Source organism: Manis pentadactyla, chromosome 5 (genome assembly GCF_030020395.1).
Source record: "Manis pentadactyla isolate mManPen7 chromosome 5, mManPen7.hap1, whole genome shotgun sequence".
NCBI classification, from domain to species: Eukaryota; Metazoa; Chordata; class Mammalia; order Pholidota; family Manidae; genus Manis; species Manis pentadactyla.
In genome coordinates this window covers 92,686,246-92,705,166 of record NC_080023.1, presented here as the reverse complement: position 1 = coordinate 92,705,166, position 18,921 = coordinate 92,686,246, and the positions used below count along the sequence as shown (strand labels likewise).

The window sequence follows — 18,921 nt, the reverse complement described above, 5'->3', positions numbered from 1 at the left end:
CAAATTAAGATGGCATACTGTGGTTCCCTTTTAACTTTTTGTAAATATTAACTTAGGTTGTTATGCTATTTCTGAAGTTGCAATGGTTTGTGTATATTTTATTCAAGTGAAAAGTATCTCTGCTACAGTGAGCTTTTTGTTTTGTTTTTAGGAGCTGGACCTCCTGAAAATGAAGGTAAATCTATTTTTATAGTAGAAATTTTATGTTACAGAGTTGAAAACAAGAATAAGATATTTTGTTTTTATGATATATGTTTAGCATATTGACGTGGACACTTTTCTCAAATAAAAAATTGTCCTTTGTAGTGGTAAATTTTTTGTTTTTGTTTTTGTTTTCTTCAGGCCTTTTACGTGCAAATCAAGGTAAAATTTTTATTGAACTCTTGGGCTGTTTCAGAATTAAAACAAAACATAAGTACTGCTATCATCTTCTATTTTAATGTAATTATTAACTGAGGATAATATGACCATGTTACCACTAACCCAGTTTTAATGTTAGTTTAGGCACAGAGGCCATATTTCACAGTGTGATAAACTTCCATTCCCACACTCCCCTTCTACAGCCTGCTAACCCAAAAATCACTGAAAGTGGACCATTCCCTACGCATTTCACTTTTGCTGAGTACCTTTGTCCTCTTCCTTTACTATTTCCTCACTATCAAGGCAGCTTCTGAAGAAATTGCCACCAAGAAAAGATAGCATCTTTTTATGACCAGTATTTTCTTATTTACTTTTGTAAGCCAGATGTCCCCAAATCCTCCAGCTCTTCAGGGCCAGCCTTTCCTTTAGTATTCACATAAAATGACTACCAGAATTTCGTGGTCCCCCTCAGGATTTCTTAGGATGCCTTGCAGACTTTTATATGCTCAAGATCACTCCTATTCTAAATGCTTTATCTCAGTTATTTCTCTGTAGTCCCTCCCTTGTTCTTTTGCCCTCCAAGGCTGCTGTGTTTTTTTCTCCTTTATTCCTTCTCCCCTTCCCTCCCTCTTTCCCTTCCTTCCTTCCTAGTCTTGGACTAATGATAGTCCTCTGCTCATTGTCCATGACCGCCATTGGTCAGAACACGGCCCCTCTCTTGTTTTATTTACTCTCCTTTATCCCTATACTACTCCCCTTCCCCATAGGCAACCATCTTAATGTGAGTTAGCATGGATGTCTTTTTTGCTTGTACACATTCTTGTCCAATGTGTATTATTTGTAAGCATAAATGTAAGCATTCATACAGTATTGTGTCACAGATCTCATATTTCCCTTTTTCCTTTTCACAAAGTATTACATTTTAAAGATCTGTCTGTGTTGCTTTGTGTTCACCTAACTTGCTGCTTCCAGCTGCTGAATAAGACACTGCAGGAGTTCATCTTTCACATTTACCCTCTACTCTCTCAGTAATGGGCGCTCAGCCCACAGCCACACTTTGGTAACTTTTCTCTGTGATGATGTGCAGGAGGACTTCTCTGAGCCATCTTGCTGAGCAAGGAGTTGCTCGGCCGTGGAGTACGCATCTGTGCATCTGGTTAGCTTGATTAGTGCCCGTGTATTCTTTGGCAGAGCACACCGGTCCTCACCTGTGCTAGCAATGCCCAAGCATTCTCCTCAACCTTACCAACATGAAGTATTCTGCAACTTTCTAATTTTGCTGGTCTCATTATGTCAGGTTCTACAGCATTATTTATTAATTTCAATTTTTGTAATAACCAATGCTTTTGAATTTCTCTTCATATGTATATTAGCTTTTTGAGGCTCCTCTTCATTTTCTTTCTTCTATGCTTAAGCCAGTTCATGTCTTTTGCCTAATTTCATATTGAGTTTGTAGGCTTCTTGCTGATTTGCATCCCAGATGTTAATCTGGTTTCAGTGTTAGGCATTGCCAAATACCATCTTCCTTTCTGTCACCCATCTGTTAGCTTTATCCATAGTGTGCTTTGTTGAATAGAAATTCTTAATCTTTCTGTAATCAAAGTCATTGTTGATCTTGTTTGTGCTTTGGGAGCTTTATGCTGCTCTCCTGGTACCCAGTACACCTCAGCTGCCCTGAACTTCTCCCACCTTCCTTTGTTGAACACTTAATAACTATTTGTGTCTTCTCTTTGACTCATGGCAGTGCTTTCGTGAAAGCTTCTGAGTAGGGTCTCTCTCTGCCCCAGAAAATAACCTAGGTAGGTGGATACATCTATATCTCTCCCAAAAAGAACTTGGGAAGTCCAGGGACAAGACACATGATTGCTGCAGCAAAGTAACACTGTCACTCTGGGCCGTGTCATCCATAGCCACATCCTCATCCAAGACAGAGCACAATGTTGTGGGAACCTACCTTCAGAAACCCCAGGTCAAAGAAACCATGATCCTGTCCTCTGGAACATCCTAGGGCAGCAGAATGAAGTTGGCGTCATTCCCTAACTTCAAGGAAAATTCTAAGGAAGAAGGGAGAATTATTTTTCTTTTGACTTCTGCATCCTAAATGCCTAATATTAACAATGCTTAACAGTGAAACTAATGAAATATCTTGGTATGACCCCTGTAAGAGGTAACTTACTATGTACAAAATGAGAGAAGCCTTTTTAACGGGTGCTCAGGACTCTTTTGGTTAGTGACTGCTCCCTACCTTATGTAAAGACTTTGTGAAGCAGAGCTGAAAAAGAAGCTTTCCTTCTTTGCCCAGGGCGTTTTTGCCTACTCTACATGTAGAAAGCTGCAGCACCATGCTTGCACCATTCACTTGTGCCAGCAGACACCTCCAATCTATGCCTGCAAAATTTCTACACAATTCTTCCTGAGCCTTCACAATTTCCAGGGTATAGAAAGGAAATAGGCGATCTGCTCTGGGGATTTGTACTGTCCTTTTTAAAGGGAGGACAAGTTTTAAGACAGAAAATTGTTATCAAAGTTTAAATTATTTAAGTGATTTAATTTTTACTATAAATATAACCTTAAATATTGGAACTTTTTGACTTTTTGTTTTATTATAGAAGAAACAGAAATTTTGACTGCTGATATGGATGCAGGTAAGTTAACATTATTCGTTTCACTAGTGGCTCTTGGTTTAAGTTTGTATTCTAATGTGTGCACTTATGTGTGTATGTAGGCATAGATGTATATATAATTAATTCAAGCCACAATTACCTTCATATCAATTTAAATAGAAAAAAATAGCATTACCCTTCTCCTCTCCTTACTGCTTTAAGAAAAACAAGCTTCTTCAGAACTGCTTTTAAAAATGGGTTCATTCATATGGCTAAATTTTGAAGTGAAAACAATATTTTAGTCCTACATAACATTTTTCTATTTGCTATGAGCTTTGTCAGGTCACTTTTGTCCAAATAAACCAGATTTCAAGTATAACCCATGACATACATTTTGAAATAGAGAAATAATAGATTTTAATTGAATTAACTGTTCTTTTGCAATATTTAAATCATGATAACAGAAGGTCTGTGAAGATCTGTATTCTGGCCAGTTGTGCACTAAGAGCCAAATTAAATGAGAGTATTAAGTTTCTGGGAAGACAGTAATTGATAAGAGCTTTTGGGTCAAACAGACTTGCATTAAATCATACCTTAGGTATTTATTAGTTGTGTGATCTTAGGTGAGTAACTTAACCTCAAAAACAAACTGGGAATAAAATAGTTCCCTGTTTTAGGGGGCCATTAAACTGAAACTCATGTAAGACTCCCTTTTAATCATTAGACCCCTAGTTAATTCACTTTTTTTAAAAATCAGGCAGTGAGTGAAAGATTTAGATCTTGAAGCTACAGGTTATCAGTCCAAAGGGGTTTTCAGCAAAGGCCCTTTATTCTCTGCTAAAGACACCATTCATTTTCAGGTACTACCCAAGCTGATTCCACATCCTCACTAGATTAAGTCTCTCTTCTTTCAAAAGTCCAAGGAGAAATTTAAAGCTTACCATCGCACTCTTCCCCCAACCCAGTTCTTAGAATGGGTGGAACTAAAGAAAAATTCTAGCCACATTCATTCTCAACTTCTTTCCCTTGGGGACCTACTGTCTTCTTATATGCCCAAAGTAAATGACAGTGATAATTAATTTTCCTTTCTCATTTGGGGCTAAGAAGCAAGTTTGCAAAATTTCCATGATGTGGTAAAATATGGAAAGAGAATAAGGAAAGCATTTTGTATTTTTACCATCTTCCTTTTTCATGAATTCTCTTGCAATTCATATCCAAAGCCTTGCCTGCCTACCACATTCTCCCAGGGACAAATATGCCACATTTCAGTGCTCACAGAAGAAGGAAACATCATCACATGTCAAGTAGATAAAACCCCCACCCCCAGCCTACTGATCTTGGATTGTCTAGGGGTCACAGCGTATGGCTGTTAAGGATAATATGATGGTTAAATGAGGAAAAACTATATACAAAGTACATACCAAGGAGACAAAAACAGAAAATAGTCGATGTTAGCATCATGAATGCTAATATTAATATTGAAAAAGAATTTCTTATGAGCAGCCTCTAGAAAGTAAAAACTATGAAAGTGAGAAGATACAGCTGCCCAGTTGTCAGCTTATTCTGATGATTTCAGAATGTGACCCTCATCCCAAGCTGTCATGGGTTGCCAGGGCGTGACAGGTCTCATCTGCCGGAGGCCAATAAATGTTTAATCACTCAGCCGGCCTCTTGCTGCCTCTATTATACCTTTGAGCAGAACTTCAGGGAAAATAAAGCCAATTTTAATATTAAGCCAGAATTTTTTAACAAGGTGAATAGTACAGTTTAGCATCCAAAATAACTTACTAATGAATTCAGCCTCTTTTGTATTAGCTATGACTGTGCTCTTTTTGCAGTATAGATAATGGACAAATGTCTGCCCACAAGTTATGGGTTCAAAATCATAATAACACAATCTCTTTCTTTCTTGAAGAAAGAAAATGGATGAAGTCTTTTCTCCCTAAACTCTCCTGTGGAGTTAAAAACAGCACACACATTCGAAGGAAACGAGTCGTCGGCGGAAAGCCAGCACAAGTGGTAAACCTGTTACTTTCCAAAAACAGCCCAAGTTTGAAAAGAAAGATGGGAGAAGAGGGGATATGTAATGATAAGAGGCCAGGAGTCTTGTCATGGAAATACCTTAGAGCCACCTGTTTGTATTGCTTTCTGGTAGAATGGAAGTGACCACAAGGATGTCTTTTACAGGGAGACTTCCCATGGCAGGTGGCAATTAAGGAGGGTGACAAAATCAACTGTGGAGGAATTTATATTGGTGCCTGTTGGGTTCTGACTGCTGCACACTGTGTCAGGTAAAAAAATGTCTCCAGTAGATTCTGGAATTCCTGAAACAATGAATATGAATAATAGAGATGGTAGTAGGTGATAAATAAAAACATGTGACAAGTTCCACTCTATTAATTTTAAAATATCTTCTGATATTCATGATCAGAACCCCAGAGGCCAATCCCCCACACTCTACTGTGCCCCCCTGTCCCGGATCAAATTGTCAGTCCCAGCTAACAAGGTCAGATCAAACCTATAGGTAGCAAGTTATTTCACAAGGCTCATCTGCTTGGTGGAAAAGCAAGTAGGTACTACCTACATTAGGTAGTGTTGGGTCCAAACCACTGAGAAGAGTTTATGACAAATGTTTATAGAGAGATAATACTGCATAATTTTCTCTGGTCTCACCTCAGGAAGGATGTCATTTGAAGAGCTACATGTATTCAAAGACTCCAAACACACAAATCATTTTTCCCATCCATGTACCCCTAAATCTATTTGATGTGTTCCAGGCAATGAAGGAAATATCCAAATCTCTGTGCTAATTATCTCGCATACTGCTTCAGCACTGGCTGGCTCACTTTCTGCACATGGCATCCCTAATGTCTCTGCCTATTCTTTTTTTTTTTAATTTTTAATTAAGGTATTATTGATATACACTTTTATGAAGGTTTCACATGAAAAAACAATGTGGTTACTACATTTACCCATATTATCAAGTCCCCACCCATACCCCAATGCAGTCACTGTCAATCAGTATAGTAAGATGCCACAACAGATTCACTGTTTGCCTTCTCTGTGCTGCACTGTTTTCCCTGTGACCCTCCACACCACATGTACTAAGCATAATACCCATCAATCCCCATCTCCTTGCCACCCATCCACCCTCCCACACTCCTCCCCTTTGGTAACCACTAGTTCCTTCTTGGAGTGTGAGTCTGCTGCTATTTTGTTCCTTCAGTTTTGCTTCATTGTTATACTCCACAAATGAGGGAAATCATTTTGCACTTGTCTTTCTCCGCCTGGCTTATTTCACTGAGCCTAATGTCTTCCATCTCCATCCATGTTGTTGCAAATGGTAGGATTTTTTTCTTTCTTATGTCTGAATAGTATTCCATTGTATATATGGACAACATCTTCTTTATTCATTCATCTATGATGGACACTTAGGTTGCTTCCATATCTTGGCTATTGAAAATAGTGCTGCAATAAACATAGGGGTGCATATGTCTTTTTGAATCTGAGAAGTTGTATTCTTTGGGTAAATTCCAAGGAGTGAGATTCCCGGGTCAAATGGTATTTCTATTTTTAGTTTGTTGAGGAACCTCCATATTGCTTTCCACAATGGTTGAACTAGTTTACATTCCCTCCAGCAGTATAGGAGGGTTCCCCTTTCTCCACATCCTCACCAGCATTGGTTGTTCTTAGACTTTTCATTGCTGGCCATCCTTACTGATGTGAGGTGATATCTCATTGTGGTTTTAATTTGCATTTACCTGATGATTAGTGATGTGGAGAATCTTCTCATGTGTCTGTTGGCCATCTGAATTTCTTCTTTGGAGAACTGTCTGTTCATATCCTCTGCCCATTTTTTTATTGGGTTATTTGCTTTTTGGGTGTTGAGGCATATGAGTTCTTAATATATTTTGGATTTTAACCCCTTGTCGGATATGACATTTAAAAATATATTCTCCCATACTGTAGGAGGCCTTTTTGTTTTGTTGATGGTGTCCTGTGCCTTACAGAAACTTCTGATGTAGCCCCATGTGTTCATTTTTGCTTTTGTTTCCCTTGTTCTAGGAAATGTGTTCAGGAAGAAGTTGCTCATGCTTATATTCAGAAGATTTTTACCTATGTTGTCTTCTAAGAGTTTTATGGTTTCATGACTTACATTCAGGTCTTTGATCCATTTCGAGTTTACTTTTGTGTATGGGGTTAGACAATAATCCAGTATCATTCTCTTGCATGTAGCTGTCCAGTTTTGCTAACACCAGTTGTTGAAGAGGCAGGCTGTCATTTCCCCATTGTATGTCCATGGCTACTTTATTCTATATTAATTGACCACATATGGTTGGGTTTATATTGGGGCTCTTTAGTTTGTTCCATTGGTCTATGGTTCTGTTCTTGTGCCAGTATCAAATTGTCTTAATTACTGTGGCTTTGTAGTAGAGCTTGAAGTTGGGGAGCATAATTCCCCCAGCTTTATTCTTCCTTCTCAGGATTGCTTTGGCTATTTGGGGTCTTTTGTGGTTCCATATGAATTTCTTTTTCCCTTTTAATTTTTTTAAAAATTCATTTTATTATCATTAATCTACAATTACATGAAGAACATTATGGTTACTAGACTCCCCCCTTCACCAAGTACCCCCCCCACAAACCCCATTACAGTCACTGTCCATCAGCGTAGTAAGATGTTGTAGACTCACTACTTGTCTTCTCTGTGTTGCACATACCTCCCTATGCCCCACCCCCCACATTATACATGCTAATCATAAGGCCCCCTTTCATTTTCCCTGCCCTTATCCCTCCCTTCCCACCGCTCCTGCCCAGTCACTTTCCCTTTGGTAACCGTGAGTCTGTTTTTGGGTACTGTGATTCTGCTCCTGTTTTGTTCCTTCAGTTTCTCTTTGTTCTTATACTCCACATATGAGTGAAATCATTTGGTACATGTCTTTCTCTGCCTGGCTTATTTCACTGAGCATAATACCCTCTAGCTCCATCCATGTTGTTGCAAATGGTAGGATCTGTTTTCTTGTTAGGGCTGAGTAATATTCCATTGTGTATATGTACCACATCTTCTTTATCCATTCATCTACTGATGTACATTTAGGTTGCTTCCATTTCTTGGCTATTGTAAACAGTGCTGCAATAAACATAGGGGTGCATCTGTCTTTTTCAAACTGGAGTGCTGCATTCTTAGGGTAAATTCCTAGGAGTGGAATTCCTGGGTCAAATGGTATTTCTATTTTGAGCTTTTTGAGGAACCTCCATACTGCTTTCCACAATGGTTGAACTAATTTGCATACCCACCAGCAGTGTAGGAGGGTTCCCCTTTCTCCACAACCTCGCCAACATTTGTTGTTGTCTGTCTTTTGGATGGTGGTGATCCTTACTGGTGTGAGGTGATATCTCATTGTGGTTTTAATTTGTATTTCTCTGATGACAAGCGATGTGAAGCATCTTTTCATGTGTCTGTTGGCCATCTGAATTTCTTCTTTGGAGAAGTGTCTATTGAGCACCTCTGCCCATTTTTTAATTCGATTATTTGCTTTTTGTTTGTTGAGGTGCATGAGCTCTTTATATATTTTGGATGTCAACCCTTTATCGGATCTGTCATTTATGAATATATTCTCCCATACTCTAGGGTACCTTTTTGTTCTATTGATGGTGTCCTTTGCTGTACAGAGGCTTTTCAGCTTGATATAGTCGCACTTGTTCATTTTTGCTTTTGTTTCCCTTGACTGGGGAGATATGTTCATGAAGAAGTCACTCGTGTTTATGTCCAAGAGATTTTTGCATATGTTTTTTTCTAAGAGTTTTATGGTTTCATGACTTACATTCAGGTCTTTGATCCATTTCAAATTTACTTTTGTGTATGGGGTTAGACAGTGATCCAGTTTCATTCTCTTACATGTAGCTGTCCAGTTTTGCCAGCACCATCTGTTGAAGAGACTTTCATTTCCCCATTGTATGTTCATGGCTCCTTTATCTTATATTAATTGGCCAAAAATGTTTGGGTTAATATATGGGGTCTCTATTCTGTTCCACTGGTCTGTGGCTCTGTTCTTGTGCCAGTACCAAACTGTCTTGATTACTGTGGCTTTATAGTAGAGCGTGAAGTTGGGGAGCGAGATTCCCCCAACTTTATTCTTCCTTCTCAGGATTGCTTTGGATATTCAGGGTCTTTGGTGTTTCCATATGAATTTTTGAACTATTTGTTCCAGTTTGTTGAAGATTGTTGTTGGTAATTTGATAGGGATTGCATCAAATCTGTATATTGCTTTGGGCAGGATGGTCATTTTGACGATATTAATTCTTCCTAGCCAAGAGCATGGGATGAATAACCATTTGTTAGTGTCCTCTTTAATTTCTCTTAAGAGTGTCTTATAGTTTTCAGGGTATAGGTCTTTCACTTCCTTGGTAAGGTTTATTCCTAAGTATTTTATTCTTTTTTGGTGCAATTGTGAATGGAATTGTTTTCCTGATTTCTCTTTCTATTAATTCATTGTTAGTATATAGGAAAGCCACAGATTTCTGTGTGTTAATTTTGTATCCTGCATTCTTTGCTGTATTCCAATATCAGTTCTAGTAGTTTTAGAGTGGAGTCTTTAGGGTTTTTTATGTACAATATCATGTCATCTGCAAATAGTGACAGTTTGACTTCTTTACCAATTTGGATTCCTTGTATTTCTTTGTTTTATCTAATTGCTGTGGCTAGGACATCCAGTACTATGTTGAATAACAGTGGGGAGAGTGGGCATCCCTGTCTTGTTCCCTATCTCAGAGGAAAAGCTTTCAGCTTTTCACTGTTCAGTATGATGTTGGCTGTGGGTTTATCATTTATGGCCTTTATTATGTTGAGGTACCTGTCCTCTATGCCCATTTTGTTGAGAGTTTTTTTCATGAATGGATGTTGAATTTTGTCAAATGCTTTTTCAGCAGCTATGGAGATGATCATGTGGTTTTTGTCTTTCTTTTTGTAGATGTGGTGGATGATGTTGATGGATCTTCGAATGTTGTAACATCCTTGCATCCCTGGGATGAATCCCACTTGGTCATGGTGTATGATCCTTTTGATGTATTTTTGACTTCGGTTTGCTAATATTTTGTTGAGTATTTTTGCATCTACGTTCATCAGGGATATTGGTCTGTGATTTTCTTTTTTGGTGGGGTCTTTGCCTGGTTTTGGTATTAGGGTGATGTTGGCTTCATAGAATGAGTTTGGGAGTATTCCCTCCTCTTCTATTTTTTGGAAAACTTTAAGGAGAATGGGAATTATATCTTCTCTGTATGTCTGATAAAATTCTGAGGTAAATCAGTCTGGCCCAGGGGTTTTGTTCTTGAGTAGTTTTTTGATTACCGCTCCAATTTCTTTGCTGGTAATTGGTTTGTTTAGATTTTGTGTTTCTTCCTTGGTCTGTCTTGGAAGGATGTATTTTTCTAGGAAGTTGTCCATTTCTTCTGGGTTTTCCAGCTTGTTAGCATATAGGTTTTCATAGTAGTCTCTAATAATTCTTTGTATTTCTGTGGGGTCTGTCATGATGTTTCCTTTCTCATTTCTGATTCTATTGATGTGTGTTGATTCTCTTTTTCTCTTAATAAGTTTGGCTAGAGGCTTATCTATTTTGTTTATTTTCTCAAAGAACCAGCAGTTGGTTTAATTGGTTTTTTCTATTGTTTTATTCTTCTCAATTTTATTTCTTCTCTGATCTTCATTATGTCCCTCCTTCTGCTGACTTTAGGCCCCATTTGTTCTTCTTTTTCCAATTTTGATAATTGTGACATTAGACTATTCATTTGGGTTTGTTCTTCCTTCTTTAAATATGCCTGGATTGCTATATACTTTTCTCTTAAGACTGCTTTCGCTACATCCCACAGAAGTTGGGGCTTTGTGTTGTTGTCATTTATTTCCATATATTGCTGGATCTCCATTTTAATTTGGTCGTTGATCCATTCACCTTTTAGGAGCATGTTGTTAAGCCTCCATGTGTTTGTGAGCCTTTTTGCTTTCTTTGTAGAATTTGTTTCTAGTTTTATACCTTTGCAGTCTGAAAAGTTGGTTGGTAAAATTTCAGTCTTTTAGAATTTACTGAGGCTGTTTTTGTGAGCTAGTATGTGGTCTATTCTGGAGAATGTTCCATGTGCACTTGAGAAGAATGTGTATCCTGTTGCTTTTGGGTGTAGAGTTCTATAGATGTCTATTAGGTCCATCTGTTCTAGTGTGTTGTTCAGTGCCTCTGTGTCCTTACTTATTTTCTGTCTGGTGGATCTGTCCTTTGGAGTGAATGGTGTGTTGAAGTCTCCTAAAATGAATGCATTGCATTTTATTTCCTCCTTTAGTTTTCTTAGTATTTTTTTCACATATGCTGGTGCTCCTGTGTTGGGTGCATATATATTTATAATGGTTATATCCTCTTGTTGGACTGACCCCTTTATCATTATGTAATGTCCTTCGTTATCTCTTGTTACTGTCTTTGTTTTGAAGTCTATTTTGTCTGATACAAGTACTGCAACACCTGCTTTTTTCTCTCTGTTGTTTGCATGAAATATCTTTTTCCATCCCTTGATTTTTAGTCTGTGCATGTCTTTGGGTTTAAGGTGAGTCTCTTGTAAGCAGCATATAGGTGGGTCTTGTTTTTTTATCCATTTAGTTACTCTATGTCTTTTGATTGGTGCATTCAGTCCATTTACATTTAGGGTGATTATCAATAGGTATGTACTTATTGCCATTTCAGGCTTTAGATTCATGTTTACCAAAGGTTCTAGGTTACTTTCCTTACTAAGAGGTCTAACTTAACTCACTTAGTATGCTGTTACAAACACAATCTAAAGGTTCTTTTCTATTTCTCCTCCTTTTTCTTCCTCCTTCATTATTTATATATTAGGTATCAAATTCTGTACTTTTTGTCTATCCCTTGATTGACTTTGAGGATAGTTAATTTAATTTTGCATTTGCTTTATAATTAGCTGTTCTACTTTCTTTACTGTGGTTTTATTACCTCTGGTGACAGCTATTTAACCTTAGGAACACTTCCATCTATAGCAGTCCCTCCAAAATAGACTGTAGAGATGGTTTGTGGGAGGTAAATTCTCTCAGATTTTGCTTATCTGGAAATTGTTTAATCCCTCCTTCAAATTTAAATGATAATCTTGCCAGATAAAGTAATCTTGGTTCCAGGCCCTTCTGCTTCATGGCATTAAATACATCATGCCCCTCCCTACTGGCCTGTAAGGTTTCTGCTGAGAAGTCTGATGTTAGCCTGATGGGCTTTCCTTTGTATGTGGTCTTATTTCTCTCTCTGGCTGCTTTTAGCAGTCTGTCCTTATCCTTGATCTTTCCCATTTTAATTACTATGTGTCTTGGTGTTGTCTTCCTTGGGTCCCTTGTGTTGGAAGATCTGTGGATCTCCATGGCCTGAGAGACTATGTCCTTTCCCAGATTGGGGAAGTTTTCAGCAACTATTCCTCAAAGACACTTTCTATCCCTTTCTCTCTTCTTCTGGTATCCCTATAATGAGAATATTGTTCCGCTTGGATTGGTCACACAGTTCTCTCAATATTCTTTCATTCTTAGAGATCCTTTTTTCTCTCTGTTTCTCAGCTTCTTTGTATTAGTCTTCTCTAGTTTCTATTTCATTTATTGTCTCCTCCACCTTATCCAACCTGCCTTTAATACCCTCCATCATGCTCTTCAATTATTGGATCTCCGACCTGAATTCATTCCTGAGTTCTTAGATGTCTTTCTGTACCTCCATTAAAATGTTGATCATTTTTTTTTTGTAGATAATTATTTTTTATTGAAGGGTAGTTGACACACAGTATTACATTACATTAGTTTCAGGTGTACAACACAGTGATTCAACATTTATATACATGATAATTCTAGGTACCAGCTATCACCATACCAAGTTGTTACAATATTTTGACTATATTCCTTATGCTATACATTACAGATGATTTTTATTTTGAACTCCCTTTCAGGAAGAGTCACGAGGTCCATATCATTTAAATCTTTCTTGGGAGTTGTATTAATAATTTTACTCTGGACAAGGTTCCTTTGGCCTTTCATGTTTGTATAAGGTGCTCTCTAGTGTCTAGAAGCTCTATTCTGGAGCTGCTCAGCCCCTGAAGCAATGTTGGGAGTTCCAGGGGAGTGGTAGTGGTGTCTGGGGTGAGGAAAGAGCTGTTCCATGCCTCCTGGCTGCTGTTCCTGTCTCCACTGCCTGAGCCAGTGGGCTGGGCACACAGGTATAAGTTTTTGTCTCAGAGCTGCCGGCTATGGATCCCTGCTTTCCACAAGTGGCTGGAATCCCAGTCTCCCCAGGAACTCTGCCTGTATTAACTTTCCAACCTGTTAGTCATGCACGTCTCATGGAAGCACCATGAAATGTAGGTTTGTGCTCCCAGCGCAGATCTCCGGAGCTAGGTATTCAGCAGTCCCAAGCCTTCCACTCCCTCCCTACTCCATTTCTCTTCCTCCTGCCGGTGAGCTGGGGTGGGGTAGAGGCTCTGTTCCCATGGAGCCACAGCTCTGGTACATTACCCTGTTCGGTGAGGTCTGCTCTTTTCTCCAGGTGTGTGCAGTCTGACGTCATCCTCTTTCCTGTTGCTCTCTCAGGATTAGTTGCACCAACTATATTTTCTAATTGTATCCAGTTTTAGGAGGAAGCCTCTGTCTCTCCTCTCACGCTGCCATCTTTAATCCTCTCCCTCTGCCTATTCTTATAAGGGGACCAGTTATTTTGAATCAGAGCTCTACTTATGACCTCATTTAAGTTTAATTACATCTTTAACCTTAACCTCAATTGCCCTGTCACCAAATATAGTCACACTGGTAGTAATGGCTTTAACATATGAATTTTAGGGGAACACTATTCAGTCCACAACAGTGACTGAAGGTGTTGATAAGGAATACACAAGAGTTATTGATAATGAATCAAGGTCACCTTGGAGGAGAACAGAGTTCAGGATTCAGGCCTTAGTTCTGATCATTAGAATGAATGAAACATCATCTGTTGAGCACTTCTTACCGACCAGATACTATACATGGCCCTTAATATATGCTATTTTGTTTTTAATAGTCTCAAAGTCCAAAGAGGTAAATATTATTCTTCTCATTTAATATATAAGCTGAGACTGAGAGTTGACATGGCTTGATGAAAGGAACACTACTGGTCAGTAGCAGATCTAGGATAAAATCAAGTCACCATATATGATGGTAACTAAGATAAAGACCTGCTTAGCAAATCTGCAGGTCACCTAAAGTTGAGAGGGATAGAAAACATGTGGAATGATTAAATATGTTGAATAATATCCAATCCATGGATTGGAGCAATGGGCCAAATTTAATTTCTTCCTTCTCAGTGACCCTTTTCTCTTGGCTTCACAACACTTTCCTGGCATTTTACCATCCTCTCTGGACACATCTTCTCTCAGGCTTCTTTGCAGTTTCCACCCCTGTGTGAGCATTATTGCTCAGGTGAAATACTGGAGTAGCTCTGTGCTTAGTCTGGCTTCCTTTTCTCACCTTACTCCTTCCTGAAGTTATCTGTGCCTTAAAAAAAAAAAAAAAGTGTATGCTGACAAAATGCTATCTCCAGCCTAGACCTCTGCTCTAACCAGTGACCCTACATGGGGAGGGATATGCCCCTCCTCAAAATATGGTCCTGTCCTGGGGTCTTCTATTTCAGCAAATGACAACACCATCCATGTCGTCATGAGGGCAAAAATCTCAGAATTGCTACATTTCATTCCCTCCACCACACCATAACCCAGCCAATATATTGCCAACTCTAGATGGTATTTTTAAATTCTAATCATTTAATTTTCAAAACTTATTTTCATCTCCACTATTACCCTGATTTCACCTCTCACCTGCATTATACCAATTGCCTTCTAATCAACTTACCTACATGCAGTCTGCCAAGCCCTATCTATCTATCTGTCCCCATCTATCCATTCTCTACTGTGCAGCACAAGTAATATTTTCATAGCTAGTTTTGGTCACTTACCACTTAAAATTCAGTGGTTTTGCCTTCCTCTTAGGATAAAAAACTAAACAAATTTAAAATTTTTTATTGAAATATAATTGACATACAATCTCCTGTTAGTTTCAGATGGCCATATAGTGATTCAATATTTTTATACGTTATGGGGTGATACCCTTGATCAGTACTTTAAATTTCTATGACTCATTTACTTTATAAGTATATACCTCTTAATCCCCTTCACCTATTTCACCTATCCATCCCCAGTCTCTTCCTGCTCTGGTATAATCCATAATTCTGTTTCCTATATCTATGAGTCTGTTTCTCTTTTGTTTTGTTCATTTCCACATAGAAATGAAATCTTATGTTGTTTCTCTTTCTTTGTCTGACTTATTTCACTTAGTATAATACCTACTAGGTCCATTCATGTTGTCACAAATGGCAAGATTTCATTCTTTTTATGGCTGAACAATAATCCAATGTGTATATATATATATATATATATATATACTGTATTTTTATCCATTCATCTTTCAATGAACACTTAGGTTGCTTCCATATCTAGTGCTGCAGTGAATATAGGGGTGCAGCTATGTCTTCAGATTGATGTTATCATTTTCTCTGGATAAATACCCAGAAGTTGAATTACTGGATCATATGGTAATTCTATTTTTAATATTTTGAGGAACCTCCATATCAATTTACATTACCACCAACACCGTATAAGAGTTCCCTTTTCTCCACATCCTTGCCAACACCTGATAAGCTCTTTTCTTATAGTAACCAATCTGACAGGTGTGAGGTTTTACCTCACTGCAGCTTTTATTTACATTTCCCTAATGACAGTGATGGTGAGCATCTGTTCATGTATCCATTGACCATCTGCATGTCTTCCTTGGAAAAACATTCACTCAACTCTTCTGCCCATTTTTTTTTAATATTAAGTTTTGTAAGTTCTCTCTATATTTTTTATAATGATTCCTTATCAGATGTATGATTTGCAAATATGATCCCACATTCACTAGGATGCGTTTTCATTTTGTTGATAGTTTCCTTCACTGTGAAAAATCTATTTAATTTAATGTAATCTTATTTATTTTAGCTTTTGTTGCCCTTGTCTAAAGAGACAGATCCAAAAACATATTACTAAGACTGATGTCAAAGAGCTTACTCCCTATGTTTTCTTCTAGGAACTTTAAGGTTTGAGGTCTTACAATCAAGTCTCTAATCCATTTTTAATTCTTATTTGCATATGGTGTAAGAGAGTAATCAAGTTTCATTCTTTGCATATCGCTGTCCAGTTTTCCCAACACATTTATTGCAGGGACTTCTTCTCCATTGCATATGCTTGCCTTCTTTGTCATTTATTAACTGACCATATATGATGGGCTTTTTTCTGAGCTCTCTATTCTATTCTATTTATCTATGTGTCTGTTTTCATGCCAGTGCCTTATTATTTTGATTACTATAGCTGTGCAGTATTGTTTGAAGTCTGGGATTGTGATACCTCCAGTTTTGTTCTTTCTCAAGATTGCTTTGGCTATTCAGGGTCTTTTGTGGTCCCATACAAATTTCTGTATTTGTTGTAGTTCTGTGAAAAATGCAATTGGTGTTTTGAAAGGGATTTCATTGAGTCTCTAGATTGCTTTGGGAAGTATGGAAATTTTAACAATATTATTTCTTCCAATCCATGAACATGAAATATCTTTACATTTATTTGTGTCATCTTCAGTTTCTTTAATCAATGTCTCATGGTTTTCAGAGTACAGGTCTTTCACCACTTTGGTTAAATTTACTCCTAGGCATTTTATTCTTTTTGATGCAACTATAAATGGGATTGATTTCTAAATTTCTCTTTCTGCTAGTTTGTTATTAGTGTACGGAAATACAACTGAGTTCTGTATATTATTTTGTATCCTGTGATTTTACTGAATTCATTCATTAGTCCAAACAGGATTTCTTGGTGGAGTACTTAGGGTTTTCATTTTTTACTTTTTTTTATTTTGATATCATTGATCTATAATTACATGAATAACATTATGTTTACTAGGCTACCCCCTTCATCAAGTCCCCGCCTCACACCCCATTACAGTCACTGTCCATCAGCGTAAGATGCTGTAGAATCACTACTTGTCTTCTCTGTGTTGCACAGCCCTCCCCATGACCCCCCCCATATTATACATGCTAATCGTAATGTCCCCTTTCTTTTTCCCCGCCCTTATCCCTCCCTTCCCACCCATCCTCCCCAGTCCCTTTCCCTTTGGTAACTGTTAATCCATTCTTGGGTTCTGTGAGTCTGCTGCTGTTTTGTTCCTTCAGTTTTTCTTTGTTCTTATACTCCACAGATGAGTGAAATCATTTGATACTTGTATTCTCTGCGGGGCTTCTTTAACTGAGCATAATACCCTCTAGCTGCATCCGTGTTGTTGCAAATGGTAGGATTTGTTTTCTTCTTATGGCTGAATAATATTCCATTGTGTATATGTGCCACATCTTCTTTATACATTCATCCACCATTGGACACTTAGGTTGCTTCCATTACTTGGCTATTGTAAATAGTGCTGTGATAAACAGAGGGGTGCATCTGTCTTTTATAAACTGGGCTGCTGCATTCTTAGGATAAATTCCTAAGAGTGGAATTCCTGGGCCAAATGGTATGTCTATTTTGAGCTTTTTGAGGAACCTCCATACTGCTTTCCACAATGGCTGAACTAGTTTACATTCCCACCAGCAGTGTAGGAGGGTTCCCCTTTCTCTGCAACCTTGCCAACATTTGTTGTTGTTTGTCTTTTGGATGGTAGCCATCCTTACTGGTGTGAGGTGATATCTCATTGTGATTTTAATTTGCATTTCTCTGATGACTAGCAATGTGGAGCATCTTTTCATGTGTCTTTTGGCCATCTGAATTTCTTCTTCAGAGAAGTGTCTGTTCAGCTCCTCTGCCCATTTTTTAATTGGATTATTTGCTTTTTGTTTGTTGAGGTGCATGAGCTCTTTATATATTTTGGATGTCAACCCTTTATCGGATCTGTCATTTATGAATATATTCTCCCATACTCTAGGGTACCTTTTTGTTCTATTGATGGTGTCCTTTGCTGTACAGAGGCTTTTCAGCTTGATATAGTCGCACTTGTTCATTTTTGCTTTTGTTTCCCTTGCCTGGGGAGATATGTTCATGAAGAAGTCACTCATGTTTATGTCCAAGAGATTTTTGCGTATGTTTTTTTCTAAGAGTTTTATGGTTTCATGACTTACATTCAGGTCTTTGATCCATTTCGAATTTACTTTTGTGTATGGGGTTAGACAGTGATCCAGTTTCATTCTCTTACATGTAGCTGTCCAGTTTTGCCAGCACCATCTGTTGAAGAGACTTTCATTTCCCCATTGTATGTTCATGGCTCCTTTATCTTATATTAATTGACCAAAAATGTTTGGGTTAATATCTGGGGTCTCTATTCTGTTCCACTGGTCTGTGGCTCTGTTCTTGTGCCAGTACCAAACTGTCTTGATTACTGTGGCTTTGTAGTAGAGCGTGAAGTTGGGGAGCGAGATTCCCCCAACTTTATTCTTCCTTCTCAGGATTGCTTTGGCTATTCCGGGTCTTTGGTGTTTCCACATGAATTTTTCAAGTATTTGTTCCAGTTAGTTGAAGAATGTTGTTGGTAATTTGATAGGGATTGCATCAAATCTGTATATTGCTTTGGGCATGATGGTCATTTTGATGATATTAATTCTTCCTAGCAAAGAGCATGAGATGAGTTTCCATTTGCTAGTGTCCTCTTTAATTTCTCTTAAGAGTGCCTTATAGTTTTAAGGGTATAGGTCTTTCACTTCCTTGGTTAGGTTTATTCCTAGGTATTTAATTCTTTTTGATGGAATTGTGAACGGAATTGTTTTCCTGATTTCTCTTTGTATTAGTTCATTGTTAGTGTATAGGAAAGCCACAGATTTCTGAGTGTTAGTTTTGCATCCTGCATTCTTTGCTG

The 18,921-nt window shown here is 38.0% G+C and overlaps 1 protein-coding gene across 3 annotated transcripts in view; it reads left to right on the top strand.

Annotated features, from left to right (window-relative positions):
• The window catches only part of CFI (complement factor I), an 80,587-nt gene that overhangs the window by 46,288 nt on the left and 15,378 nt on the right, over positions 1–18,921 (top strand). For all 3 annotated transcript variants that reach the window (XM_057502525.1, XM_036920881.2, XM_036920879.2), the window contains 5 exons: positions 152–175; positions 343–363; positions 2,970–3,005; positions 4,879–4,982; positions 5,151–5,254. In XM_057502525.1, the coding sequence (XP_057358508.1) occupies positions 152–175; positions 343–363; positions 2,970–3,005; positions 4,879–4,982; positions 5,151–5,254 (289 nt within the window). The remainder of the gene's footprint in view (positions 1–151; positions 176–342; positions 364–2,969; positions 3,006–4,878; positions 4,983–5,150; positions 5,255–18,921) is intronic.